This window comes from Eschrichtius robustus, chromosome 10 (genome assembly GCF_028021215.1).
Source record: "Eschrichtius robustus isolate mEscRob2 chromosome 10, mEscRob2.pri, whole genome shotgun sequence".
NCBI lineage: Eukaryota > Metazoa > Chordata > Mammalia > Artiodactyla > Eschrichtiidae > Eschrichtius > Eschrichtius robustus.
In genome coordinates, this window is record NC_090833.1 from 10,050,410 (window position 1) to 10,078,117 (window position 27,708).

The 27,708-nt window shown below is 38.0% G+C and overlaps 1 protein-coding gene across 4 annotated transcripts in view; it reads left to right on the top strand.

Annotated features, from left to right (window-relative positions):
• Positions 1-27,708, top strand: part of MAPKAP1 (MAPK associated protein 1) — a 235,563-nt gene that overhangs the window by 107,320 nt on the left and 100,535 nt on the right. For all 4 annotated transcript variants that reach the window (XM_068552244.1, XM_068552245.1, XM_068552247.1 and 1 more), the window contains one exon: positions 18,915-19,091. In XM_068552244.1, coding sequence (XP_068408345.1) covers positions 18,915-19,091 — 177 coding nt within the window. The remainder of the gene's footprint in view (positions 1-18,914; positions 19,092-27,708) is intronic.

The following is a 27,708-nucleotide window of genomic DNA, read 5'->3' on the forward strand; positions in this document are numbered from 1 at the left end:
AACTTCATGCCTGGATGGGGACTAGAGGAAGTCTCACTGCTGGAAACTAGGAGCTGGGGTGGGATTGTCCTGCCTATGAAAAGAAACTGAACAAAGCTGCCTGGGTCTGTGGCTCGTTTCAAGTTGTGTTTCTGGGGTGGCAGAGGAATAAGATAGCACTGTGACCAGGACCTGGCCACGATGTGACTGGGTTTATGATATCCCTAGTGTCCCTAGTATCACCAAAGGATAGGAACCCTGAGCTGCCAGTGTAAGACCTGGCTCTAGACTGGAGGCCTCTGCTTTGATGAAGATGGAAGACAGTGGCATTAGGGAGGCGTGAGAGAGGAAGAAAGGGAGAGAGAAAAAGAGAGGAAGCATTCCTATTCAAGAAGAGCTAGCAAATTAAAATTCCAAAGCAAACCAGTATAACTAGTACTAAGAAAGAAAGACAGTAATCCGGAGAAAAATTCACACCCAACAAAATTATAATAAAGCAATCTGAAAATAAATTTCAAATAAATATGTTTAAAATCATCAAAATGATGAAGGAGTAACACCCATGGGTAAACTTCTAGGAAACTGTGAAACAAAACTGAGCAGATGAGAATCAAGAGGTGGATTTAGTAAAGAACCAATTAAAAGTTCTGGAAATATAAAATGCAGTTATGAAAGTTAAAAAAAAAAAAAAGTATGTTGGATAAGCTTTAGACTGGGCCCAGTTAAAGAGGAAATGAATTGAAAGATAGTACTAATGAATTCAACTCAGGATGCAACACAAAGATACAAAGAGATACAAAGAAGGAAAGGTAAGTTAAGAGACATGGGGGAAAGATCGAAAGCCTCCCATATGTGAAGCAAAGAATAGAGGGAACAGCAGAGAAACAATATTTGAAGAGATAATGCCAGAGAATTTCCCGGAATTGAAGGCAGATAAGAATGAGTCTTCATATTAAAAGCACATACAAATTAAGTGGTGCAAGGATAGCCTTTTCAACAAATGATGCTGGGCAGTTGGACATCCATAAGCCAAAAAAATAAACTACAACCTAAACCACATGCCTTGTATAAAATTAACTCAAAATGAATTGCAACTTAAATGTAAAATGTAAAACCATAGAACTTTTAGAAGAAAATAAAGGAAAACATCTTTGGGACTGAGGGCTAGATGAAGAGTTCTTATACATGACACTAAAAGCATGATCCACAGTAGGAAAAAAAAAGATAAATTGGACTTCAACAAAATTAAAAACCTTTGTTTTACAAAAGATCCTTGGGGCTTCCCTGGTGGCGCAGTGGTTAAGAATCCACCTGCCAATGCAGGGGACACAGGTTCGAGCCCTGGTCTGGGAAGATCCCACATGCTGCAGAACAACTAAGCCCGTGCGCCACAACTACTGAGCCTGCGCTCTAGAGCCCGCGAGCCACAACTAGTGAGCCCGTGTGACACAACTACTGAAGCCCGCGTGCACCTGGAGCCCGTGCTCTGCAACAAGAGAAGCTACTGCAATGAGCAAATGAGGTGCTACTGCGCGCCTCAACGAAGAGTAGCCCCCGTGCAGCAACGAAGACCCAACACAGCCAAAAATAAATAAGTAAATAAAATAAATTCTTAATAAAATCTTTTTTTAATTAGAAAAAAGAAAAACAGAACCTTATTTCCTTCTCAGTCCAAAAGCTGTCAAGCAGACATTCTGCCATCTCCTTTCCCATGGGTCAGAGTCTTCAGCTCCACCTGGCAAAAGGGGGTTGGGGAGGAGGGTGGCAGTGAGTCAAACAGTAGAATTTAAGGCAAAAACAACATCAATAGGGATATTTTGGTAAACTACATAATGGAAAAAGGAATAGCCCACCAAGATAATACAATAATTCTGACTGTGTATGCATCTAGTAACATAGTCTCAGAATATTTTAAGGGAATTTTAAGGAGCATCCTTGACTGATCCACAGTCAGAACAGGAAATTTCAATACCTGCTATCAGAAACTGATAAACAAAGCAGACCAAAAATTAGTAAGGCTAAGGAAGATTCAAACAATTTAATTACCAATTCTGAACCCTCCAAATAGAGATTATTTCTTGTACTAGTTTGTAAACCTTTGAAGTTGAGTATATCTTATTAAGATTTATATTCCTGAGTGTACCTAGCATGCTGACATTTTAAAACAGTTGCTCTGTAAGTATATGTTGAATTACAAAATTACGTTGACTCCAAAGAAGCCATGGTCTTTTGAAATTTTTTTGCACCTCTTATGTGACAGAGGATTTCTCAGTTCTGTTTGATATAAGACAGTCTATAAAGTAAATACCTGGGATCTCTTCCTGTCAGGAAGTGAAGTGTACAGGGTTATTTTCTTTCTAGCTTGTTTGTACTTAAGTGTTGGAATAGATCCTTACTTGATCTTTTCCAGTGGGTTGACCCTGTGGAAGAGCTCTTCATTCACAGCGGGGCAAATTGCTAGATGAATGGGAGAGCTTTCCTTTACTTTCAAGAAAATTATTTATTTGAGAAGGTTGTTCTCCTGTCTCTGTGCCTTGAAAAATGTCTATGGAAGTAGGCTGTGGCCCCTGGGAAGGAATGGAGAATTGGCTGGAATTCTTGGCTTCCTTGACTCTTAACACTTGTTAATTCTTGAGCAAGATTGGAGTGTGGTATTTAAGATAATTTCCTGCTTATTTTGGTGCACTGATTTTGGAGGAAACTAAAATCTATTTGGAAGAAGCTAAATGAAATCATTTCAGTCTCTAGGTAGTTGAATATTTAAATTTTGACTTTGTTATGTAGATTTATGTTTATTGAATGTTGACCAGAAAATGTGCCCTATAAAATTTCTGCTTAGAGATTTATCTATATTTGGGAGGCCTACTATATAATAATGTTTTATAAATATTCTACAGATTCTGGAAAAATTATTCTCTATAGGTTACAGAATTCAATATATACTTATTAAATCAGCATTTTTAATTACTATTATGTTTTTAACAGTTTTTGACTATTTTTGGTCCATGAATGATTAAGAGAAATGAATTAAGTTTCCTGCGTGTGTGTGTGTGTGTGTGTGTGTGTGTGATTTTTCTCCTGAGATTTCAGCGGTTTCCACTATATATATATATATATATATATATATATATATATCAGTGCACAAAAAGATTCATGCATTTCATATCTTTATTGTGAGTTGTACCTTTTTCAGTGTAAAGCAGTCCGATTTGTTTTATTTATGTATTGTGTCCTGCCTTTTTCTTTATTTCAGTAACAATGAGCTATTTTTTCCACTGTTCTTCTTTGTACTTGTCCAGTGTATCTTTGTTCAGCCTTTTACCTTTGCCTTTTTGTTTTAGCTATGTTGAATACCTTTGTGAGGTTTTTCCTTTTTGGCCCAGTCTAAGTCACTGTCTTTTCATAGGGAAGTTTATCTTACTAACATTTATCATAACCACTGACATGTTGGTTTCATGTCAGTCTACTTGTTTAAGTTTTGTTTTTTATGCTTTCTTTCTTTTCTTTATTTTCTATTTCGAATTTTTTTACAGTTCTAAAGCCGGTTACCTTTAAATCTCTTTAATAGGCTTTATTTTTTAGGGCAGTTTTAGATTTACAGAAAAATTGCCCAGAAAGTATAAAGTTGCCACATTATCTCCTTCCTGCCTCTCATTTTTCCCTATTAGTGGCATCTTGCACTAGTGTGGTACATTTGTTACAATTGTTGAACATATACTGATACATTATGATTAACTAAAGTCAGCAGTTTACATTAGGTACACTTTGTGTATTGTAAAATTCTAATTATTGTATCATACAGAATGGTTTCACCAGCCTAAAAATGCCCTGTGTTCTATTTATTCATCCCACTCCTCTCACCTCTGGCAACCACTCATCTTTTTACTGTCTTTGTAGTTTTGCATTTTCCATAATGTAGGCTACTTGGAGTCATTCCATATGTAGCCTTTTCAGACTGGCTTCTTTCACTTAGCAGTATATGTTGAAGGTTCCTTCATGTCTTTTTCTGGCTTGATAGCTCATGTTTCATATGATGATTAATACTCCATTCTATGGATATACCACAGTTTTTCCATTCACCTACTGAACGATAGCTTGCTTGCTTCCTTTTTTTTTTTTTTTTTAACATCTTTATTGGAGTATAATTGCTTTACAATGGTGTGTTAGTTTCTGCTTTATAACAAAGTGAATCAGCTATACATATACAAATATCCCCATATCTCCTCCCTCTTGCATCTCCCTCCCACCCTCCCTATCCCACCCCTCTAGATGGTCACAAAGCACGGAGCTGATCTCCCTGTGCTATGTGGCTGCTTCCCACTAGCTATCTATTTTATATTTGGTAGTATATATATGTCCATGCCAGTCTCTAACTTCATCCCAGCTTACCCTTCCCCCTCCCTGTGTCCTCAAGTCCATTTTCTACATTTGCATCTTTATTCCTGTCCTGCCCCTAGATTCTTTTTTTTTTTTTTTTTTAATTTATTTTTATTTTTATTTTAGTTTTGGCTGTGTTGGGTCTTCGTTTCTGTACGAGGGCTTTCTCTAGTTGTGGCGAGCGGGGGCCACTCTTCATCGCGGTGCGTGGGCCTCTCACTTCCGCGGCCTCTCCTGTTGCGGAGCACAGGCTCCAGATGCGCAGGCTCAGTAGCTGTGGCTCACGGGCCCAGTTGCTCCTTGGCATGTGGGATCTTCCCAGACCAGGGCTCGAACCCGTGTTCCCTGCATTGGCAGGCAGACTCTAAACCACTGCGCCACCAGGGAAGCCCCCCTAGATTCTTTAGAACCATTTTTTTTCTTTTTTTTTTTTAGATTCCATATATATATATGTTAGCATACGGTATTTGTTTTTCTCTTTCTGACTTACTTCACTCTGTATGACAGACTCTAGGTCCATCCACCTCACTACAAATACCTCCATTTCACTTCTTTTTATGGCTGAGTCATATTCCATTGTATATATGTGCCACATCTTCTTTATCCATTCATCTGTTAATGGACACTTAGGTTGCTTCCATGTCCTGGCTATTGTAAATAGAGCTGCAATGAACATTTTGGTACATGACTCTTTTTGACCTATGGTTTTCTCAGGGTATATGCCCAGTAGTGGGATTGCTGGGTCGTATGGTAGTTCTCTTTGTAGTTATTTAAGGAACCTCCATACTGTTCTCCATAGTGGCTGTATCAATTTACATTCCCACCAACAGTGCAAGAGGGTTCCCTTTTCTCCACACCCTCTCCAGCCTTTACTGTTTGTAGATTTTTTGATGATGGCCATTCTGGCCATTCTGACTGGTGTGAGGTGATACCTCATTGTAGTTTTGATTTGCATTTCTCTAATGATTAGTGATGTTGAGCATTTTTTCATGTGTTTGTTGGCAATCTGTATATCTTCTTTGGAGAAATGTCTGTTTAGGTCTTCTGTCCATTTTTGGATTGGGTTTGTTTTTTTGATACTGAGCAGCATGAGCTGCTTGTATATTTTGGAGATTAATCCTTTGTCAGTTGCTTCATTTGCAAATATTTTCTCCCATTCTGAGGGTTGTCTTTTCTTCTTGTTTATGGTTTCCTTTGCTGTGCAAAAGCTTTGAAGTTTCATTAGGTCCCATTTGTTTATTTTTGTTTTTATTTCCATTTCTCTAGGAGCTGGGTCAAAAAGGATCTTGCTGTGATTTATGTCATGGAGTGTTCTGCCTATGTTTTCCTCTAAGAGTTTTATAGTGTCTGGCCTTACTTTTAGGTCTTTAATCCATTTTGAGTTTATTTTTGTGTGTTGTGTTAGGAGTGATCTAATTTCATTCTTTTACATGTAGCTGTCCAGTTTTCCCAGCACCACTTATTGAAGAGGCTGTCTTTTCTCCATTGTATAGTCTTGCCTCCTTTATCAAAAATAAGGTGACCATATGTGTGTGGATTTATCTCTGGGCTTTCTGTCCTGTTCCATTGGTCTATGTTTCTGTTTTTGTGCCAGTACCGTACTGTCTTGATTACTGTAGCGTTGTAGTATAGTCTGAAGTCAGGGAGCCTGATTCCTCCAGCTCTGTTTTTCTTTCTCAAGATTGCTTTGGCTATTCGGGGTCTTTTGTGTTTCCATACAAATTGTGAAATGTTTTCTTCTAGTTCTGTGAAAAATGCCATTGGTAGTTTGATAGGGATTGCATTGAACCTGTAGATTGCTTTGGGTAGTATAGTCATTTTCACAATGTTGATTCTTCCAATCCAAGAACATGGTATATATCTCTCCATCTGTTTGTATCATCTTTAATTTCTTTCATCAGTGTTTTGTAGTTTTCTGCATACAGGTCTTTTGTCTCCTTAGGTAGGTTTATTCCTAGGTATTTTATTCTTTCTGTTGCATTGGTAAATGGGACCGTTCCTTAATTTCTCTTTCACATTTTTCATCCTTAATGTATAGGAATGCAAGAGATTTCTGTGCATTAATTTTGTATCCTGCTACTTTACCAAATTCATTGATTAGCTCTAGTAGTTTTCTGGTAGCATCTTTAGGATTCTCTATGTATAGTATCATGTCATCTGCAAACAGTGACAGCTTTACTTCTTCTTTTCTGATTTGGATTCCTTTTATTTCTTTTTCTTCTCTGATTGCTGTGGCTAAAACTTCCAAAACTATGTTGAATAATAGTGGTGAGAGTGGGCAGCCTTGTCTTGTTCCTGATCTTAGTGGAAATGGTTTCAGTTTTCCACCATTGAGAACGATGTTGGCTGTGGGTTTGTCATATATGGCCTTTATTATGTTGAGGTACGTTCCCTCTCTGCCTACTTTCTGGAGGGTTTTTATTATAAATGGGTGTTGAATTTTGTCGAAAGCTTTTTCTGCATCTATTGAGATGATCATATGGTTTTCCTCCTTCAGTTTGTTAATATGGTGTATCACATTGATTGATTTGCATATATTGAAGAATACTTGCATTCCTGGGATAAACCCCACTTGATCATGGTGTATGATCCTTTTAATGTGCTGTTGGATTCTGTTTGCTAGTATTTTGTTGAGGATTTTTGCAGCTATGTTCATCAGTGATATTGGCCTGTAGTTTTCTTTTTTTGGGACATCTTTGTCTGGTTTTGGTATCAGGGTGATGGTGGCCTTGTAGAATGAGTTTGGGAGTGTTCCTCCCTCTGCTATATTTTGGAAGAGTTTGAGAAGGATAGGTGTTAGCTCTTCTCTAAATGTTTGATAGAATTCGCCTGTGAAGCCATCTGGTTCTGGGCTTTTGTTTGTTGGAAGATTTTTAATCACAGTCTCAATTTCAGTGCTTGTGATTGGTCTGTTTATATTTTCTATTTCTTCCTAGTTCAGTCTCGGAAGGTTGTGCTTTTCTAAGATTTTGTCCATTTTATTGGCATATAGTTGCTTGTAGTAATCTCTCATGATCCTTTGTATTTCTGCAGTGTCAGTTGTTACTTCTTTTTCATTTCTAATTCTATTGATTTGAGTGTTCTCCCTTTCTTTCTTGATGAGTCTGGCAAGCAGTTTATCAATTTTGTTTATCTTCTCGAAGAACCAGCTTTTAGTTTTGTTGATCTTTGCTATTGTTTCCTTCATTTCTTTTTCATTTATTTCTGATCTGATCTTTATGATTTCTTCTGCTAACTTTGGGGGTTTTTCTGTTCTTCTTTCTCTAATTGCTTTAGGTGTAAGGTTAGGTTGTTTATTTGAGATGTTTCTGTTTCTTGAGGTAGGATTGTATTGCTATAAACTTCCCTCTTAGAACTGCTTTTGCTGCATCCCATAGGTTTTGGGTCATCGTGTTTTCATTGTCATTTGTTTCTAGGTATTTTTTGATTTCCCCTTTGATTTCTTCAGTGATCTCTTGGTTATTAAGTAGTGTATTGTTTAGCCTCCATGTGTTTGTATTTTTTACAGATTTTTTCCTGTAATTGATATCTAGTCTCACAGCGTTGTGGTCAGAAATGATACTTGATACGATTTCAGTTTTCTTACATTTACCAAGGCTTGGTTTGTGACCCAAGGTATGATCTATCTTGGAGAACCTTCCATGAGCACTTGAGAAGAAAGTGTATTCTGTTGTTTTTGGATGGAATGTCCTATAAATATCAATTAAGTCCATCTTGTTTAATGTGTCATTTAAAGCTTGTGTTTCCTTTTTTATTTTCATTTTGGATGATCTGTCCATTGGTGAAAGTGGGGTGTTAAAGTCCCCTTCTATGATTGTGTTACTGTCAATTTCCCTTTTTACAGCTGTTAGCATTTGCCTTATGTATTGAGGTGCTCCTATGTTGGGTGCATAAGTATTTACAGTTGTTATATCTTCTTCTTGGATTGATCCCTTGATCATTATGTAGTGTCCTTCTTTGTCTCTTGTAATAGTCTTTATTTTAAAATCTATTTTGTCTGATATGAGAATTGCTACTGCAGCTTTCTTTTTGATTTCCATTTGCATGGCATATCTTTTTCCATCCCCTCACTTTCAGTCTGTATGTGTCCCTAGGTCTGAAGTGGGTCTCTTGTAGACAGCGTATATATGGGTCTTGTTTTTGTACCCATTCAGCCAGTCTGTGTCTTTTGGTTGGAGCATTTAATCCATTTACATTTAAGGTAGTTATCGATATGTATGTTCCTGTTACCATTTTCTTAATTGTTTTGGGTTTGTTATTGTAGGTCTTTTCCTTCTCTTGTGTTTGCTGCCTAGAGAAGTTCCTTTAGCATTTGTTGTAAAGCTGGTTTGGTGGTGCTGAATTCTCTTAGCTTTTGCTTGTCTGTAAACGTTTTAATTTCCTCGTCGAATCTGAATGGGATCCTTGCTGGGTAGGGTAATCTTGGTTGTAGGTTTTTCCCTTTCATCACTTTAAATGTGTCCTGCCACTCCCTTCTGGCTTGCAGAGTTTCTGCTGAAAGATCAGCTGTTAACCTTATGGGGATTCCCTTGTATGTTATTTGTTGTTTTTCCCTTGCTGCTTTTATTATTTTTTCTTTGTATTTAATCTTCAGTAGTTTGATTAATATGTGTCTTGGTATGTTTTTCTAGGGTTTATCCTGTATGGGACTCTCTGTCCTTCGTGGAGTTGGGTGACTGTTTCCTTTCCCATGTTAGGGAAGTTTTCAACTATAATCTCTTCAAATATTTTCTCAGACCCTTTCTTTTTCTCTTCTTCTCTGGGACCCCTATAATTCGAATTATCATGTGTTTAATGTTGTCCCAGAGGTCTCTAAGACTGTCCTCAAATCTTTTCATTCTTTTTTCTTTATTCTGCTCTGCAGTAGTTATTTCCACTATTTTATCTTCCAGGTCACTTATCCGTTCTTCTGCCTCAGTTATTCTGCTATGGATTCCTTCTAGAGAATTTTTAATTTCATTTATTGTGTTGTTCATCATGGTTTGTTCGCTTTTTAGTTCTTCTAGGTCCTTGTTAAACGTTTCTTGTATTTTCTCCATTCTGTTTCCAAGATTTTGGATCATCTTTACTATCATTACTCTGAATTCTCTTTCAGGTAGACTGCCTATTTCCTCTTCATTTGTTTGGTCTGGTGGTTTTTACCTTGCTCCTTCACCTGCTGTGTGTTTCTCTGTCTTTTCATTTTGTTTAACTTGCTGTGTTTGGGATCTCTTTTTCACAGGCTGCAGGTTCTTAGTTCCCTTTGTTTTTGGTGTCTGCTCATGTTTTTATTCTCTTAACAGCATTTTTAGCAGAGCTGAAGTTTTTAATGTTAATGAACTCCAGCTTACCAGTTTTTTTCATAGATTGTGCTTTTGGTGTTATAGCTAAAAAGTCATCACCAAACCTAAGGTTGCCTACTTTTTCTCCTATGTTATTTTCTAGAAGTGTCATAGTTTTGTGCTTTACATTTAGGTCTCTGATCCATTTAGAGTTAATTTTTGTGAAATGTGTAAGGTCTGTGTCTAGATTTCTTTCTTTTTCTTTTCTTTTTTGTTTCTTCTTAATATCCAGTTGAAAAAACCATCCTTTCTCCATTGAGTTGCCTTTGCTCCTTTGTCAAAGATCAGTTGACTATATTTGTGTGCATCTATTTCTGACCTGTAAGATTTTTTAAAATATTCCTTAATTTATATTTTTCCACCAGATTCAAGGGTGAAACACTATCTTTTTAGGAACACCCATTTGTAAAAGAGAAAAACATAAAATTCAGTGAGGTTTTACCTTGTCAAGAACTTGAGATGGGAGGTATGCACTTCTTCTTGACAGAAAACCACATTTATTTTACTTCATAGATAATTTAATGGATTTTTAAGAATAATTTTGACTAGTCCTAATTTTTTTTTTAATAAATTTTTATTTATTTTATTATTATTATTTTTGGCTGCATTGGGTCTTCGTTGCTGTGCGCGGGCTTTCTCTAGTTGCAGTGAGTGGGGGCTACTCTTCATTGTGGTGCGTGGGCTTCTCATTGAGGTGGCTTCTCTTGTTGTGGAGCACGGACTCTAGGTGCACAGGCTCCAGTAGTTGTGGCACGAGGGCTCAGTAGTTGTGACTCACGGCCTTAGTTCCTCTGCCGCATGTGGGATCTTCCCGGACCAGGGCTCGAACCCTTGTCCCCTGCCTTGGCAGGCGGATTCTTAACCACTGTGCCACCAGGGAAGCCCCGACTAGTCCTAATTTTTATGCAGAGATTTCAGTCGTGTGTTATGACTCCATTGTACACTAGAATAGCCATTCCTTTCCTTCTTTTCAGGTGTCCCTTAGACATTCAACATATTTCACTGGTCTCTTATTTACTATTGATCTTCATTAGGCTACTGACAGGTGAAGTACTGATACTAAAAACCTGAAGAATTTTGCTGTGGTATACAAAGCTGGTGTAGTATACTTTGGAGATTATCGCAGTGCTCAGTGAGTGGAAGTTTGTGGCTATAGAGCAGTGCTGTCCAAATGAAATGCAATGCAATCACTTCACACCTGTTAGAATGACTATCATCAAGAAGACAAGATATAACAAGTGTTGGCGAGGACGTGGAGAAAAGGGAACCCTTGTGCACTGTTGGTAGGAATGGAAATTGATACAGGCACTATGGAAAACAGTATGGAGGTTCCTCAAAAAATTAAAAATAGAACTGCCATATGATCTAGCAATCCCACTTCTGGGTATGTATCCATAGGAAATGCAAACAAGATTGCAAAGAGATACCTGCACTCCCAAGTTCATTGCAGCATTATTCACAATAGCCAAGATATGGAAACAACCTAACTGTTCATCTATGGATGAATGGATAAAGATGATAATGGTGTATATATACACACAATGGAATATTACTCAGCCATGAGAAAGAAGGAAATCCTGCTATTTTCAACAACATAGATGGACCTTGAGGACGTGATGCTAAGTGAGGTAAGTCAGACAGAGAAAGACAAATACTGTATGATATCACTTATATGTGGAATCTAAAAAAGCGGACACATAGAAACAGAGGTTAGAATGGTGATTACCAGGGCCTAGGGTGTGGGGGGAATGGGGAGGTGTTGGTCAGAGGTTATAAACTTTCAGTTATAAGTTCTTGGGATCAGAGTACAGTGCATTTGAAAAGTTGCTAAGGTTGCCAGATGTTCTCACTGTGATGGAGGTATTGGCTGATACTACTTGGTAGTAATCATTTGGTAATATGTAAGTGTATCATATCAACACTTTAAACCTACACAATGCTATATGTCAATTATATTTTAATAAAGCCGGAAAAAATGCATAATACAAGCTACAAATGTAAGCCACATTTACAATTTTAAGTTTTCTAGTAATCACATATTTAAACATTTCCAAAAAACAAGTGAAATTAATTTTCATAATATATTTTATCTAACCCATTATATCCTAAATATTATCATTTCAACATGTAATTGATATAAAAATTATTAATGAGATTTGTAATGTTCTGTTTTTTTCATCACGTATTCAAAATCCAGTGTTTATTTGCTATTTACAGCACATCTCAATTCAGACTAGCCACATTTCAAGGACTCAGTAGCCACATGTTTGGAAAGTGCAGCTGTAGAGTATGCCAGCACATGATATAGCCATGCAGTGGATTTCACTGTGGATTCACTTCATTCTCATGGAGCCCTTGGGAAACTTGGTGGACCGCCTAGATAGTTGAGGTTTATCTCATTCAGTATCGAGGTTTCTTTATTTTTGTAATATTTCATAGAAGCTCACTAACATGTGTTAACATTTTCCTCTGCCTTCTTAATCAGTATGTAACATAGTGGTTAAGAGTGTGGGATTCAAAGTCATAGTCTGGGTTTGCATTCTGGCACTAACCATTAGGGTGATCTTGGATGAATTACTTCAGCCCGTGTATTCCATTTTTCTCATGTGTAAAATGAGGATAGAAACTTCCTATCAGGGTAGTTATGAAAATAAAATGAGAAAATACATGGCAAGTGCTCAGTAAATGTTTGTTTCTGTTGCTGCTAAATACTATAACTCCAGCAGCTACTACTGCAATGAATACTAGTATTAGTTCAGCAATAGTAGCATAATTTAGCCCTTTCTTGATGACTCAAGTGATTGTACCATGCTATGATACAGTGATGCTCTTGTGGGCTTATGAAAGTATCTAGGAACATTTGACTTTACATTATACGTTTTCTGACAGCTTTGCAATTTGAATTCTTTATACTCCCCACACCGCCACCACCACCCCCACTTTTTTTTTTTTTTTTGCTGTCTGCATGCCTGCCACTGTCTACTCTTCTCCCATTTCTAGGTTGCTGCTTCTAATTTATACTCCTTAGAGTCATCATTGAGAACCATTTACCTAAATAATACAGCCTAAGGTGCCCTTCCCATCTGACCCCCAGGTATGCTCCCGTACATTCTAACGCATCACATTCTTTAACTGGCAGCTTCTTGACACGCACCATATCTGCTTTTGCTGTTTCCTTAGAAATGCCTTTCTCACTCTTCTTTTGATATCCTGCTTAATCTCAAAGACTTAAGTCCCTCATCATTTCTTCATTCAGCAAATATTTATGGAGTTCCAGGCCCTGGGTATCGAGGATAAAATGGAGAACAAGAGAAACGCAATTGCTGCTCTCAAAAAATTTACAGTTTGGTGGGGAAGAAGAAATTATCAAGTGTAATAGCATTTTGTAACTGGCTCATTTCACTTATCATTTGTATTCATTCATGCATTCAGTAAATATTTATTGAGTGTTTGCTATGTACCAGGCATTTTGCTGGGTGTACAGTGGTGAGGGGAACAAGACATAGTTTCTCTTTCATGAATTCTACAACCTAGTGACGGAAATGGGCAAATAATTAAGCCAAATAATGTTTGCTTAGAAGCTGAGTTAAGTGCTCTGCAGGGAAGGAATGCCATTTGTGAGAGCCTCACCTGGGAACCAGGGAGGAATTCCCTCAGAAAGTGATGCCAGGGGCATTTGGCAGGGGAAGGCTCCTGGCAGATGGAACTGTGTGGCAGTGATGCTGTGGCAGGAGGAAGCATGCTGTGGTCAGGGAACTTGAAGACATAGCAATAGAAACTGTCCTAACAGGAGCTCAGAACAATATGAAGGTCTTGCTTCCACCTAAAAATTAGTGGACATTTTCTCCCTAGAACTTTACCAGGAAATTTAGATTTAACTATTCCTGTCTGAGGTTGCTGTGGCTTGACAAACGTTATGATGTTATTTATCAGTTTTACTTTCCATTTATGGGGGGGTGTGTTTTAGAGAAAAGGAAATCTTGGGAGTCTTAAAAATCTTTTCTCTGACTTCAAAGAGATGAACTTCTGAGCTGCAACCATCAGGAGCTTTCTCTTACTAATGCCTGACACACTCTTAATATTGCTTGTCACCAAAATAAGCAGCAAAGCTCATGTAATGAGCATTCTGGACATTTCAGAATCATGCATTCTTTTATTTTTCATTAAAAAAAACAATAAGCATTAATCTGTCTTGTGTTCATACTTTAGTGTGTTTTGCATTTTCTGAAGATAAGAAATGAACATGTCAGATCACATTTGGTAGAAATCTGGGATGCTTCCTGGAATGCTCCTGAATTTTCATATATGAATTAAATACCATCTATTTATGGCCTATAGGCTTCTGTCTCTTCATAAAAGCCATACTGGCCTTTGAACATAAAATGAATATTGGTCAACAATTCAATGCAATAAATTTTTCTAATGAAGAAATTTAGCTTTATTTGATGAAATATGAATAAGGGAAATTCAGTTAATTGTACTCATTAAAGCTTTGGAGATCTCTATGTCTCCCCCAAAAGGATCTCTCTTTGGCAGCAGGCTCCATTTTGCATCCACTCATTTCTTAAACTTCCAGTCCTCTTACAAACTCCATGGTACCTAAAAGGGCCTGCTCCTTCCATGCCAACCCAACTCTAAAATTAAGCCTCTTCTTGTGGATCCAGTTGTCCTGTACTTGTTTATTAGCACTTTGATCATTCTTCTCTCTCTGGTAGTGACTCACAAACAGGACTTTTAGGTTTCTCTGTCTCATTGCTATCCACCATGCTTCTGTTAGATAGTTAATTCTGCTTCTGTGTAATCAGAAGCTTAAAAGTGGTAGAAGAAATTTTGGCAAAATGAGAATCCTTCTTCATTCCAGGCACTGTGAAGTTAGTTATGTCATTTAATCCTTATAAGACCCTTATGCAGTAGTTATGGTTATTTCTTCCATAATTCCAGAACCTAGTAGAGAAAATGAGCACACTTACCAATCAGGCAGGCCATGCTCAGAGTCTCTAGGACAAGTGATTTTCTCTGTGTAGTGGGGTGAGAGATTTCCCAGACTTCTTTGTACTGTTCCATATTTCTAAATTGTCTACAGTAAGAATGTATTAATATTACACTTATCAAAAATTTAATTAAATATTTTATAAAGAAAGGAAAATGAAAGTTATACATACATATTATGGGACATCTGGAAAGTACAGAAATTTAGAAAGAAAAAAGTGCTCATTGCTTTAATGTAAATATAATCTTTATGAACTTTTTGGTCCCTTTTCTTCTAATCTTTTTATATGTATGTAATTGAACATTTTTTTATAGTTGTAATAATTTCTTATTGTTTTCTCCTTAAAAAACTGAGATGCCAGTGCTCATATCTTGGTGAACTGTAAGAATGCCTCTTTCATTTTCACTTTGTCCTGGGCCTTCTTCCCTTGTCTTGAATTGCTATCTCTGATACATGAGCATTGCCTTGAAAGCCCCGCTTGGCTAACAGGTATCAATGTGACAAGCCAGAAAAAGAAAAAGAAAAGCTTATTACTTCTCCTCTTCTCGTTAACACACACATCATTAATAATACCCTCTATGTTTTTTTCATGGGTAGAGTGATTCAGTCTACACATTCATATATTCATTCATTCAACAAATATTTGTTCTAAATGCCAGCCATTTTACTCTTCAGTGAAGATGCAGAGATAGTAGAAGAATCCCTGCTCTTTCGGAGAACATAGATGCATAAATAAGAAAAAGAGCAGTGTGGTAAGTTATATGCAGAAATATCAACCAAGTTCTGTAAGAACACAGAGGAGAATCAGTTGGATTCTCCTAGAGATCCAAATGATTCTCCTAAAGAAATCAAGGAAAGCCTTTCATGGGTAAGAAAATGGAGCTCAGACAGATTTGGTCACATAGCTGGTTTGTGGTTGTGTTGGCATTAAAACCAGATCTCACTGCAAAACCCGTCTTCCTTCCAACAAACTGTCATGAAGAGGCACCCCGTTTTTGTTGTTTTGGAAGCTCTAGGTGTCTGTATTTGGCCAATTCCTGAGTCAGGGACCACAGCTGCCCCTTTTTTCTCTCCCCATTTCAAAATGCCACCAATTTCTGATTTGATCAAAGAGTAATGGAAGAGAAGTAAGGAAACCTGAGTTCTCTGAAAACCAGCTTTGCCACCATTTAACTAGGTGATCATGGGCACCTTATTCTGCTTTTCTAGGTATCTATTCCCCATTTGTAAAAGCGAGGAGATTGAAATAAATTTCTCTAAGCTTCTAATTTTTTATAAATAATATGTCGTTGAAATAAATCTCTCTAAGCTTCTAATTTTTTATAAATAATATGTCGTGGTTTCCTTCTCCTTTTTAGCATATGTAGCATTTCCATACGATTGTAGGTTCCCAAGGACCTTGGGAAATCTTGACACACCATGGCTTAGGCAGAGGAGTAGATGGGAGTCAGGAGTGAGGGCTCTTGACTGCCTGGGTTTGAATCTCAGCTCTATAACTTACATGCTGTTTAATCTTGCATGTAAGAGTAACCTCACTGAGCCTCAGTTTTGTAATTTGTAAAATAGAAATAATAATAAAGGACTCACAGAGCTGATGGGAAGATGCAGGGAGCTTATGTGTCTAAACCACTGTGCACAGTGTCTGGCACGTGGTACTCAATAAATGTAGCTAATGATACTAATGGCTGTTTTACTAGTACTAATTTGGAGTCCTGAAGCAGTTTTAGAAGTCAGAATATCACAGTAGCTTCTTTTATTAATGATTCCCCTATAAAGGCACAAAGGAACCAATATCCATGCATAGAATATGGAATTTTAGTCATCTTTTTCCCCTTAGATGTTCAATTAAGGGTTGATAGGGGGTGGAGCACTGTTTACTGCTAAACTTTACTGAAGACCCAGAAAAGACTTCCGTTAGTTTGTATAACAAAGAGTGGATTATTCACTCTTCTCCTTGCTGTGTTCCCGGTGCTCAGGACAGGCTACAGCACAGCGTAGGCACTTTACAAATGTTTTTTGAATGAATAAATGATATCACACTTTATATTTAAGAACTGGGGGGAATAATAGCACTTGGCACATTGAGTCTTGGCTTTCAGAGCTTAGGCTGTGACATTTGCTGAGTTTGTTTCGAGGAGATTTGGGGGCATCCTGTGACAATCAAAGCAGAATTCTTCTGATACCACTGTCTGGCTTTCTGCTTTGATCAATAGACTTATTATTTGCCCTTGAAACCTCTGTGGTGCTAGGGATTCACAGACATTCCTCAGGATGATTTACACGGCAGTAAATAATCTGTGCTGTCCATTGCTTGCTTCATCAGTGTCTGCCCTGCTCATAAAATCCCAGAGGCTCAGTGGCCCCAAGGCTGGAGCACGGTGGACATGTTCACTCCAGTTACAGATGTTTGCACATAGAACATGTTGCTCACTTTCATAGTTGCTTTGTTGCTCTAATATGCATCCACAATTTGTCTTTAAGGGTTGACCTAACTATAGAAGTTATTTTCCATCTGACTTTATTATAGTTACTACCATTTATTTTTTTACCTCTGTTATATGCTAGGCACTACATATATTATCTCATCAAAACTTCAAAACCCCCTCTAGGTGATTGTACCCTTTCTGTAGAATTGGAATCTGAAGGGAACGAAGCGTATTCTCTGAAATCACGTAGTCCATGAGCAATGGGGCTTAGGTTGAACTCAAGTCCCTTTGGACACAAAGCCCTTAGCTACTACACCATGATATTTTCCTCATCTGAAGGGCTTTCTTCTCCTTCTACAAGTGTTTTGTGTTGAAGCTGGTAACCTTTTGCAAAGATTGGTAAGTTTCCCATACCATTCAGAGATGAATTTTAAGTTTCTTAACAGCATTGCAAATACATGAAATTTATAGTGACAAACATAGACAGCTTACTTTCTTGTGATCCATCCATTTAGTAAATTTACAGTTCCCATTAATTTTAATCTGTCCTTATTACCTATTTTATATAATAAATATCTCTTAGTCATGACAGACTGAGTATAGATCACCTGAAGTAGGCTCGCTCTCAATAAGCAGAGTTGCAGCTAAAGATTTGTGAATTAATTGGGAAAATTGCAAATCAGGTAGTCAGTGAAATAATTCATTGTCACATCCAATCAATAAACTTTGTAAATCAACTCATTTAATTCAAAAAATGATCTATATAGATCAAGCAACCAATTAAACAATTAGCATACACTTTGCAATTAATTAATTTAAGCATCAATCATATAATTAAAACTCCAAATTTAAGCCACAGAATTTAGAATCCTACCTCCTTGTGAACTATTAGGTTCCTGCTTCTGAATGCTAGCAGATTTGCAGTTTCACAATTCAACTTTGGTGCAGGGTATTTTAAAGTGTTTAAGTTGATTTCAGTTTTACATTTTCTTTATGTTAGTATAGGTTCCCACCCTTTTTCAGCAAATTGACTTTTTTATTTCCCCCAAAGGAGAAGGAGTGTTAATTCTAAATTGGGCAAGGCTGGAATCTGGGAGTACTGACTGGACGTTCTGGGGAAGTGAGACAAGTCCAGAAGTAGCTGAGAAGGCTAGGTATCTGCGTCAGGATGAATTGCGTCATTTGCTTTTACTCTGTTAAGTGTCCTTGGTGTTTGGAATCAGATCCTGCCAAGTGAGCCTGACACTCTTCAGAGAAAGGAGAACTGTAAAGATTGTCTTGGTTACCTTGAGTTCTTCTTCTGATCTAGAGCATAGATATTTTCTTAATCCTGAACATAAATCAAAGGCCTCTGATTCCCTCCAAATAATTGTTTCCTCCTTTATAGTTTTGTCTCTCTTTTATGATATTTATTTTATTTACATTTATAAATATTATAGCTAATGTAGTGCTTACTTTTTCCCTTTGCTCTACTCTAAGCTTCCTTTGAGGGCTGATACTCAATCTCATCTTTGATCAAAGGGGTTAAGTTCTGGGTCTTATCTATTAACAGGTGCTCAGTAAATATTTGTTGAAAGAATAGAGCAGTATAAATATTCTCCTTTCACATTGTTTTTCTCCCCCTTTGCGCTGCCATCTGTTTTCTCTTTATCAAATGAAGTAGGGTTTGGGAGCTCTAACTGTATCACCAGGCTTTGGGGTAAAAAACAGTAGTTTTTGGTAAAACAGTAGTTTTACCCAGTTTGCTGTACACCATATCTTCTGGTCTCTGCATCCCTCCCTCACCTTGGTGTTCACTTACCTTTTTGTTTTTTCTTACAGTGACAATGTCAGTGCCTACTGCCTGCATATTGCCGAGGATGATGGGGAGGTTGACACAGATTTCCCCCCACTGGATTCCAACGAGCCCATTCATAAGTTTGGCTTCAGTACTTTGGCCTTGGTTGAAAAGTATTCATCTCCTGGTCTGACATCCAAAGAGTCGCTCTTTGTTCGAATGTAAGTATTGACTCTGTTACTTATCTCAGTATCTCACCTCTACCTTCTAGTATTTTGGATTTGATTTTGGCTTTGTTCATCAAATGAATGATATTTGGTATCTGGAGAGTCAACATGTAATGATTACTTTCAGAGAGATGTTGGGGGCAACATTTGCATTGTATTCTATGCCTCTGCACCTAGATTAAATGCAGACTGCTTTGCAGTAGCAAATTGTATTAGGTATATCTTGAATGTCATGTCTAGGAACCAGACCTCTGGAAATACTGGGGTACTTTGGGGCCTATGAAGGACAAATTTGGGGTTTCCCTCTTTCTCATTAAGGAATCCAAACTGAAAATGTGCATTGCAGCCACTTCTCTTTTGTGACTTAAAATACTTCTTTTTCTCTCCAACTTTGTTCAAATCAAACCTGATTTTTCTTCTTAGTTGCCTTCCATTAGACTGAGCAGAGGTTCTTAATCTTTCCTGTGCCTTTGGTAGTCTGGTAAAGCCTACAGAAGCCCTTCTCAGAAAAGTGTTTGTAAATGCAGAGAGTAAAATTCACTGGAGTATGAAAGAATTCCATTATATTTAAATAGTTATCAAATTATTAAACAAATTTGTGATATAGTAATATGTACTGGCTTTATTAATACATTAAATGACAAGATCCAGAGGCAGGTCTAACAGTAACTCCTGACGTCTCGTTTCAAAGTAGTGGTAAGTGTAAATGATATTTGAGAAATCTGCAACAATTGTAATGTACTGTGATGGTATCTGTGGTTTCTGTTCATGACAGAGTCACCAGTACTGCTCATATGACTGTGGTTTGTTGACCGCATTCATAATTCAAGGAGATGCTAAATATCAGTTAGAAGTTAGTTAAAATAAAAATGTAGTTTTTGTCCATTAACATCTGTAGAGCACCTGAGTCTTACACATATGTCCTGGTTGTTAGGGGAAAACCTGCAGCGTTTTCTCAGCTTAAGGTCTTCTAACAGAGGCCGTGACAGTCCCACTGCTGGCCATCTCCTGGGAGCAATAGCGATCCCTTTGGCACCCCCTGCTGTTAGTAACCAGCAAATTCACTGTCCAGAAGAGGGATTGCTTTAGAGGACTTTCCCCCATCTTTTAAAAACATATTGCCTTTGTTTCAGGTTTTTACTAAAAATAGGATTATGTTACCTATGATATATGAGTATTTTGGGTGTTTCTACCCTTGACCAAAGAAAGAAATCTGTGTGCCTGGGAGTGAGCCGGGGGTGGCTCCTCAAGCTTTATTATTGTCATTTCATCCCTACCCTGAAATCATGTTTGGTGTATATAACATCACGTATTTTCCTTCTTTTTACATTTCAGAGGCACTCAAACAACAACTTTAAAGAATATTAAAGTAATTTAAAAGTTTTCCAATGATTCCTCCATCCCAGTATAATATTTTCATTTTTGTATAATCATTTCCACATGTATATATATTACAGTTTCAGTTCTAGCGTACATATCGTGTTATTTTTACTTAACATTGTATTACAAATATTTTGATATCTGTTCTTAATTCCTACAATCTACATTTATTATGTCATGTCTCAGACCTTAGGTAAAAACCTGCAGCTGCTTTTCTAACAAACCGTTGATCAGCAAAAATAAAGGGGCTACAGAAACCCTCATGTTTATGCTGTTCCTTTTTGGACTTCACGCAAAGACAGTTCTGTGTAAATGTACAGTTGACTCTGATTTGGAAATCTGAAAATCAGTTCATCCTTGTTATAAAAAGTTTTTTACAATTGTAATTATATTGATGTTCATATTATATAAAATAACTCATTTAATAAAGTAGTACTTTAATTTTTCAAAAAAATCTAGACAGAGACAGCCCCTGTTACAGAGCTTAGTGTCTAGTGGGGGGAGAGTTGTCAAACAGATCATTCAAATGTGATGAGCAATACAGCAGAAAAATGTACGGGATGAAATGGATGCCTGTCAGAGGATGTTTAGATTGTTTCCTTGTTTTGGTTTTAACAGGTGATTCTATAATGATAGTCCTTATCTATATCCCTTTTATTTCTGTTGAATAACTTCCTTAGGATAATTCCCTGTGAATAGGATTATTGATCAGGGTAGAAACATCTTCAGATTCTCGCTTTGTATTGACAGATATAGCCTTCTGAAGAGGTATCTATTACAATGCTACAAATAAAATTCATAAAACCATCTTTTCAGTCTTACCATTACAAGGTATCATTAGAAGTTTTTTCTTTTTACTTTAAAAGATGTATATAATGAAATGTCAGTAGTTTCTGCTTGAAATTCTATTGTTTATTAATAAATCACTAGAAGAACTGTTCTCATTAGCACATAATTTTTTACTACATAAATATTAACATATGATCATAGCAGTCTTTTGATCTGAAAGTCCTTTTTCAAACAAGAGCTTTAAAATCAGTGATTTTCAATAGAATGAGGTTGGGGGTGGTTTGGGCATACCTTCCCAGGAGAAGCATCTAAGGCTACACGGTGTCTCACTGTGAACCCTACCTTCCAGAGAATGGGAAGAGAGAATGGGAAAACAAGTGCTTTAAACCTGATACTTTTTTTTTTTTCCTGAATTACTCCCATCCCTGCACTCTCACTCCCAAACACACACACCACAGTCAATCCTTTTTTTATTCTAAACTCCAGGAGTTTATTCAATATGTCTGGAGTGTTTCTGAAAACACAAGGTCAAGTAAAATCTTTATATGTGAGCATTTAGAACAAATGTCAATACATTTTCTCTTTCTTCTTTTTCTCAGTTGTCTGATGAAATAGTACAAATCACTGACCATTTGCCCTGTGTATGTTTTTTTGGTTCAGCAACCTCCCATTCACCTTTCTGGTCTAAATTCTAAGTTAGAAAAATGTCTCCTGCAAATGCAGGACAGAGCAGACCTTTAGGAGTCTCCAGGGACATATCCAAAGTTTCAGAGAGTGAAGTGCCAGCAAAAGAAGTGAAACCATTGCTCCTTCTCTTCATTCCCTCCCTTTCCTCCTTGCATCTCTCTCCCAGTGGAGAATAGGCAGGAAGTGGCTGCATAGACACTGCACTGAGCCAGGAAGAAGGAGCTAGGTTTGACAATGGGAAGTGAATTAGTATTTACTAAAGGCCAACTATGTATATGTTATTTCATTTAATCTGAAAATAGCCCAGTTTTTATTATGACCATTTTAGAGACATGAAAACTGAGGCTGGGAAGTACTGCTGTCAGGCCTGGACTTAACCCCATGCCTAACTTCAAAGTCCATGTTTTTTCCAACACCCTGATGATGGTTGGGATGTGGGTAGGGGAATCAAGTATTGGTCTAGTCATTCAAGTGAATCCCACTGTCTTAAGGCCAAAGTTCAAGAGCATGGTGGCCCCTGGAGCCACTTCTTGGGTGCCGATTCTGACCTTGCCCTTACTAGTGTGTGTGAAATCTCAGATGAATTACTTGACTTTTCTACGGCTCAGTTAAATGAGGGTAGTAATAATACCTCTCTCATAGAGCTGTTGTGAGGATTGGATGCGTTAATATGTGCAAAGCACTTAGAACAGTGCCTAGCCTAAATAAGCATTATCTAAGTGTTTGCTGCAATTGTTGTTATTATTAATAAAAATCCTCTGAGGGCAAGAACTGGATCATTAGTGCCCCACAACACCCAGCATAGCTCCATTACTATGGTGGTAATGGAGTAAATAGAGAGATTGAGTAAAGGCTGAGTTGGAATAACTTTTGCTGAACACGGACAGGGGTGGACATTGGAGATCGGCAGACATCCTTTAAGACAGGGGTCCCCAACCCCTGGGCTGCGGACTGGTACCTGTCCGCGGCCTGTTAGGAACCAGGCTGCACAGCAGGAGGTGAGCAGCAGGCGAGTGAGCGAGCGAAGCTTCATCTGCCGCTCCCCATCGCTCACATTACCGCCTGAACCATCTTTGCATTACTGCCTAAACCATCCCTGCGCCTAGCACAGGGCTTCCTAGAGAAGGAATGAACAAATGAATCTTCAGGTGTCTGTGGGCTGCTCGGGGAGAAGGGGGCCCTAGGGCAAGCTTTCTGTCCCACCTTGCTTTCTGAGCCCACTTAACCTCTTCTACAGCCCTGTTTCTGCCTTTTGAATACCATGAAGCCCCAGGTTGCCTTCTGTTCTTCAGAGGCCCTCATACCGTTCAACCAGGAGTCTCCAATATACCATCTTTCCCTACTCCAAATGAGGCAGCACAGCCTTTGAACTTAGGCTAACCTGGGTTCAAGTTTCAGCTTCACTAGTGACTTGCTCCATGACTGTGGTCTCAGTTTCTTCATCTGTAAAGTGAGGATGGTAATTACTACCTCATGGATTTGTTGTGAGGAATGTTCTTAAATGTAAGTAATGTACAGACCTCTTTTAAAGGAAAATTAATTCTCCTGAAACTTCAGTGTTTGCCCAAATTTGTTTTATTATAATGTTACTTAAACACATACAAATGTAAAATTCTAGCTATAAATTCCATGTCTTTATGCAATCCAAAAAAATTACAAATTAAATGCAAATAAAACTATAACATTAATAAAATAAAAATTAACAACTTTAATGCAACAGATGATGTTTTGCTGAAATTAAATCACTGATGTGGGGTTTAATGGATGTTAATTGTTTTACTTGTCAACTTGAATCTTCTGATTTTCATATGAAACATCAGACTATCATATTATTTGTCCTTTTAAACAATGAATGTATTTTTAGGTACTAGTCCATTATTTTAATGGGCCAATTGATTTATAGTGCACCCTCCACCCCAAATTTTAAATGTTTTTTAATTGGAAAAATAAAGAACATTTCTGCTAGGATGACCAGTTTATGCCAGTCCTACCCAGGATTTTCCCTGTTTTATTATTTTTTATTTTTTGGCCACGCCGTGTAGCTTGCAGGGTCTCAGTTCCCCAGCCAGGTATTAAACCCGGGCCACGGCAGTGAAAGCCCGGAATCCTAACCACTAAGCCCGGAATCCCTTCCCCACCAGGGAACTGACTGTTTTAAAATAGAAAGTCCTAAGTCCAAGAGCACCCCACTCAGTCCCGGGTGAACCAGGATGTTGGGTCACCTTACTTTCTGCTGTTGTCAGTTGGTTCTGTTCATAGATGGGCTCTCTGCCTCATTTGTCCTGTGCACAGTGTGACTTGCATACTGCAGGGGATGAATTCTTCAGAGATCAGCAAGTCTGTTCCATAAAGAGCCCTGTGTACACTTCTCCTGCCACTTTTCCTCATTCAGCAAACTGTTTTGGCACGTAGCTTGCACTGATGCCATTTGGCTTTTCTAAGTCTATTACTGATGTTAAATAACCAACTGCTAGGATACTCAACCCCCCAAATCTCACCAGCTCATCCCACATGTTGGCAAACTTTTTCTATAAAGGACAAGATAGTTAGTATTTTAGGCTTGCAGGCCATACAGTCTCTGTGAGTCAACTCTGCCATCATAGTGCAAAAGTAGCCATAGAAAATACATAAATGAATGGACATGGGCTAGATTGGTTGACCCTGGCTTTATTATATGTTTATTTCTTGTTCACATCTGTCTAATGAAGGTCAAGTGGCTCTCCTGGGTATTTCTCCTCCAAGCAGTGACTCAGGGCTCCCCCCAGCTGGATGGAGAATGAGGAACATGGAAGACTGGGAATGGTCTATATCCATATCTATCTATCTATTGCTTATATAAGTCACTATATATACATCTATTTATCTATCTATATAAAATTTTGCTTTTCAGTGAAAATCATATGTACATGATTTTCATTGAACTAAAAGCAAAATTTTTAAATTCTGAAACTCAAGAGAGCCTGTGAATGCATCTTTTGACCCTAGGGGGGGGTCCATGAACCTCAGGTAGGAAATGCTGCTATGAGAAAATTAGCTCAGACCCTAGTGTGTAGGAAGTGTTATGTAGTTGCTATTTGTTATTTTTATCAGAGATTTATCAGCCTGAATAATTCATACTAAGTTGTATATGAGGTTTAACTTTTCTTTGGATTATTTTTTATTGCACAATTAATACATGTCCGTTATATTGGGTTGGCCCAAAAGTTCGTTTGGGTTTTTCCATAAGATGTTACGGAAAACAGAATAGAAAAATTAGAAAATCTGTTTCTTCATATAAAAGAAAATTTCAAATTTCTCTTTGTTCCATCATGCGGAGATAATGACGTATTATATTATATAATGACTTACATTTAAAAACAGGAGCTAGTTAACTTAAATGAATCCCTAATTGGAAAAGTGTTTTGTGGAAAAGAGTGTGGAGCTGGATACCTTTTGATGTTCTTACTGAGTTGGGGCTAGGCTGGTTTTGCCCTCCCAGGCCCTTGGGCCCCAGGAAACCCCTGGAAATAAGAGTTGTCCTTAGGGGAAGGAGAATGGATTACTCTAACAAAGTACAAATTAGGAGCCTGTTAGTGGACACGGCCTCCTTTACCAGATCAGCAAGCGGATTTCTAAGGTATCCATTGTTCTTGATTGATTTTGGACAGAGCAAACGTGTATGTAAACAGGAGTCCCTAACTTGCTGACTGCTAGTAGCTACTCTGAGCCTAAGCATTGAAGTTGTTTGGCTGTCAGGAGTGTGGGAGGGGAGAAGTAGGGGACAGAGAGGTACGGGGGGGGTGGCCCCTAATACTAGTTAAGAGCTGGATCTCAGCTGGTTTTCAGCATCTGAAGAAGTGCTCCTTGCCAACAATGACCACGCCAAGGCCTTTAGACATAGTAGGACAAGGGAAAATGAAAATGAGATCTTGGAGTGGACAGGAGAGGAACTTGCATTGTCCATCTCTTCCCATCCCCCAGCATGGGCTAATTCAATCAGAATTTGTGAAACTGAGTTGACTTTAAAAATGGCAATGACAAAAGCAGCTGGGGTGGTGTCATTGCGTTACATGTGTTGACATTAATGTTTCACACTGGGATCCTACTCTGGGGTGGGGAAGAAAGGGTTTAAGGGAAGAAAAGTCAAAAACAATAAAACGGACAGAATCTTCCTAGATCAGAAGTCAGTTAATTAAATTGCCCTCCTATATATGTGTTTTACTTAAAATGTTTAATATGTCAGGTGGATATGGGAAAGGAATCATTTTAACCAAGAGCTGCAGAGCAAATAGAATCCAGTTAGGATTTTGCTACTTAGGAAATGGACCACTGGGTAGACATTGGAGGATCTCGTACCAGAAGCTGGGCTGCCTCAGTCAGTGTGGCGCAGAGGGCTCCCAGAGACTGCTGTGGCTTCTCTTGGCTCTGCATAAAGGGAAAGGTTAGCTGCTTTTTTAGGAGGCATGCCCTAGATTCATTGCTCTTTCCTGTATGAGGGCCTTTCAAAAAAGGGTCTCAGTGGTTTTAGTATGCATTCTTGATGAGATCTCCACAATACACCCTAAGTGACCAGACCTTATGAAAAGATATCATTAGTTTGAAAACGCACGTACTCTTAATGTGATACTGCCTTAATGGTCTTGAGAGGAGGTAGTGGGGGTGAGGGGAAGAAATGAGCGTTTTTGCACACTCAGTTTGGCGCCCCTAGTAGCCATTATCTCATTTATTCCTTATAAGCAACTTATCTTTATAATATATAAGCTGAGGATCAGAGACAGGTAGTTATTTATCCGAGGTCGTGCAGTTTGGTAAGGGGCAGAGCTAAAATAGGGCAAGGAATAAAAAAAGATGCCTGTGCTCTTTGTAACCAGGCCTGACAATATGGCTATAAATTATCCTAGTTATTTATTGTTTGCTTGAGTCATAGAGGACCAACTGTGTGTTGTTTCTTTTCATTCTGTTGTATTAGCAAACATTTTCATTGTCCAGATTGTCCTCGTGTATGGAAGTGTAACATATGCAGCCTGTTTAATTTTGTATTTGTAAATCTGACTTGATTTCCTTTTTGGCAACAGCTACTGTCTAGAGAAAAGAAAAGAAAAGATTTTTCTTTGTGTCTGTTTAAAGTGACAGAAATATTGGAGTAAGTAATAAAGATGGAAAGCATTAATTACATACTTCTAAGAATTTAAAGGTCAGACAAGCTAAATATGTATGTTTTGCTCACTGGAATGTCTGTCTGTTGAAATTGTGCCAGGATAACTTTGTTCCTACAATAAAAGCACATATTTTAGATAGCCATCAACTTACTTTGGTATCCAAAAATTATACCAGATTGTTGCTTTAGTTGCTATATATCTTAAAAGTTTGGGACTCACATTTCTTATGTTAATGTGATTTGTTTCATGATCCACCCCCTTTGGCCATGTTTAGTTACTATGTCTCATTTTGATTTCCTCTGTTCTCCCCTCAGCTTGTGTTGGAGTCTGTCAGCTACTGCTATGTACATGTCAGGCTAGTGACTTGTAATGTTTATTAATACAACGTCAGTCTTGCTGTTGAAAAAACCGTGACGCTTCTCAGAAGGGTGCGATAGAACGAAGCGTTTGATTTCCAGATCCTGTCTGCACTGTGTGGTGAATACATTCTCAGATGTTATGCAGTTCACTGACCTGACAGTTGTGGAACCCCGCCTGGGACCCCACTTCAGCAGGACATATTTGAACAGAAACAGTTTGCAAAACTTTACACACTTAAACTCCTGCCAAGGCAAACT